This window comes from Thermothielavioides terrestris, chromosome 1 (genome assembly GCF_000226115.1).
Source record: "Thermothielavioides terrestris NRRL 8126 chromosome 1, complete sequence".
NCBI classification, from domain to species: Eukaryota; Fungi; Ascomycota; class Sordariomycetes; order Sordariales; family Chaetomiaceae; genus Thermothielavioides; species Thermothielavioides terrestris.
In genome coordinates this window covers 3,219,492-3,221,393 of record NC_016457.1, presented here as the reverse complement: position 1 = coordinate 3,221,393, position 1,902 = coordinate 3,219,492, and the positions used below count along the sequence as shown (strand labels likewise).

At 38.9% G+C, this 1,902-nt stretch overlaps 1 protein-coding gene across 1 annotated transcript; it reads right to left on the bottom strand.

Moving 5' to 3' along the window:
- Positions 1 to 1,236: 1,236 nt before the first annotated feature.
- Positions 1,237 to 1,509, bottom strand: THITE_2039230 (uncharacterized protein; the record flags this gene model as incomplete). The annotated part of the gene is made up of 1 exon (XM_003649332.1): positions 1,237 to 1,509. A coding segment is annotated over one exon (273 nt), but the record flags the coding sequence as incomplete, so codon positions are not given.
- Between the last annotated feature and the right edge of the window lie 393 nt (positions 1,510 to 1,902).

Genomic DNA, 1,902 nt, shown 5'->3' with positions numbered 1-1,902 from the left:
AGTAGGCAGCTACCCCGAACCCGACTATGCCAATGCTCGACGTAGCGTTGTATATAACCTAACTGGACTACTTAACAGGGCGGGGGGGGTATGTTATAGACTGGGCTATACCTGGGCTAGGTATATAGGGCTGCGCCTAGGATCTATAGCGGCCTTGGGGCAGACCCATGGCGGGCCCGCCTTACGCCCAGAATAACGTTGGCCTAAACTCATTTAGCGAGCCTTTAAAAACTCTGCGCATAAGGACCGTAGCCTATACTTCTCCTTTTCCTTTCCTTAAGGTAGTTGAATAGAACATCGTACGCTTATCTGCAGACGCTATAAGGCTAGCACGTTATATTCCTCCGCTTTATAGAGGCTCCTAATAATCTTATTGTACCTATAGTCGTCGGGGTAGGCCGCAGTTAGCTTAGCTTTAAACTCATTACTAATGACTAGCTCGAAGGTGCTAGTGTCTATAGCGTAGCATTCCTTAGTGTCGATCTAGATAGTGGACTAGATGTCCTTTAGTTCATTAGTAGTATCTTAGGTTTCGTTAAAGGCGTCTTCCTCGAAGGTCGATAGGCGTGATAAGGCGTCTAGTACAACGTTGAGCTTTCCTAGTATATAGAAAATGTTAAGGTCAAACTAGGACAACCAGTTTATAGCGTTAGCGAGCTTTAGGTTGGCTTTCGTAAGGTCTATAGTAGTAAGAGATATATATTTTACAATGCTTCTAGTTGCTATATAGTCTATTAGAATGTTTATAGGATATTGGTTTAACTATACTATCTTCTAGAGCTTCCTAACTGCCTATACAACAGTAGCGACTTTTACTTTTATACTCCTATACTTCCTTTCTACGTTGGAAGTCAGTTGGGATAGGAATATAATAGGCTAGATCTTACTACTCGAGATATCTTAGCTAGGGATACTGGTACTATCCTATTCGCTATAGAGTTGAAAGACGATTACTCTATATCCTTTGCCGCTTATATCGAGCTTAATGAACAGTGGTTTATTAGAACGGTGATAATATAGGAAGTACTACTTATATAGATGTTCCTATAGCAACCTAAAAGACTTTAGTTCCACTAGCGTAGGCTCGAATTTAGTGTTCGAAGTAAATGCTTTCCTAGCGTTCTTCGACTTAGCGATTGAAAGGTCTTCGCTCACTCTCCCTTAGGCAAGGAGCTTGGTTTTATAGTCCTATAGAGGCTACGCTTTCGCTATATACTATAGGATACTCTTATATAGCTATCTAGCTATACTAAGGTACTGTTCTAAGGTCTTAAGGGTGTTGGAGAACTTAAGTTTCTTAAATATAGTGATCCTGTTGTCTATTTTAGCCACTCCTTCGCCATTGACTATATAGCTAAGAAGTCTTATTGACGGGTAGGCTATAAAGGATTTTTCTATTGAAATGTAAATATATACCTTATCGAAGATATTGAGAACCGTCTTAATGTACTTAAGGTGCTCCTCTATATTCTTACTAGCGATAATAATATCGTCGATATAGGCGTATATAAAGTGCTTATACTTATAGAACAAGTGGTCTATAAAGCGCTATATAAAAGCTAGTAAGTTTTTAAATCCTATTAGTACAACGTTTAAGCGTCCTAAACCTCTAGGACTAATAACCACTATATAGTTATAGTATTCTTCTACAACTAAAAGCTAGAAGAAGAATCTAGAGGCGTTAAATGCTATAAAGATGGTGTTGCCTATTATTATATTTATAATGTCATCTTAGTTAGGCAATAGGTATATATCTGGTACCACCAACGTATTTAGAGGCTAGAGGTCCACTACAGCTTTGCCTTTCGTTTTTCCAGCAACTATGTAGTAGACTATAAAGACTAGGCAAGCGATAGGAGTTGGCTAGTCTATAAAGTCTATCTTTCCTTACGTATATAGTTT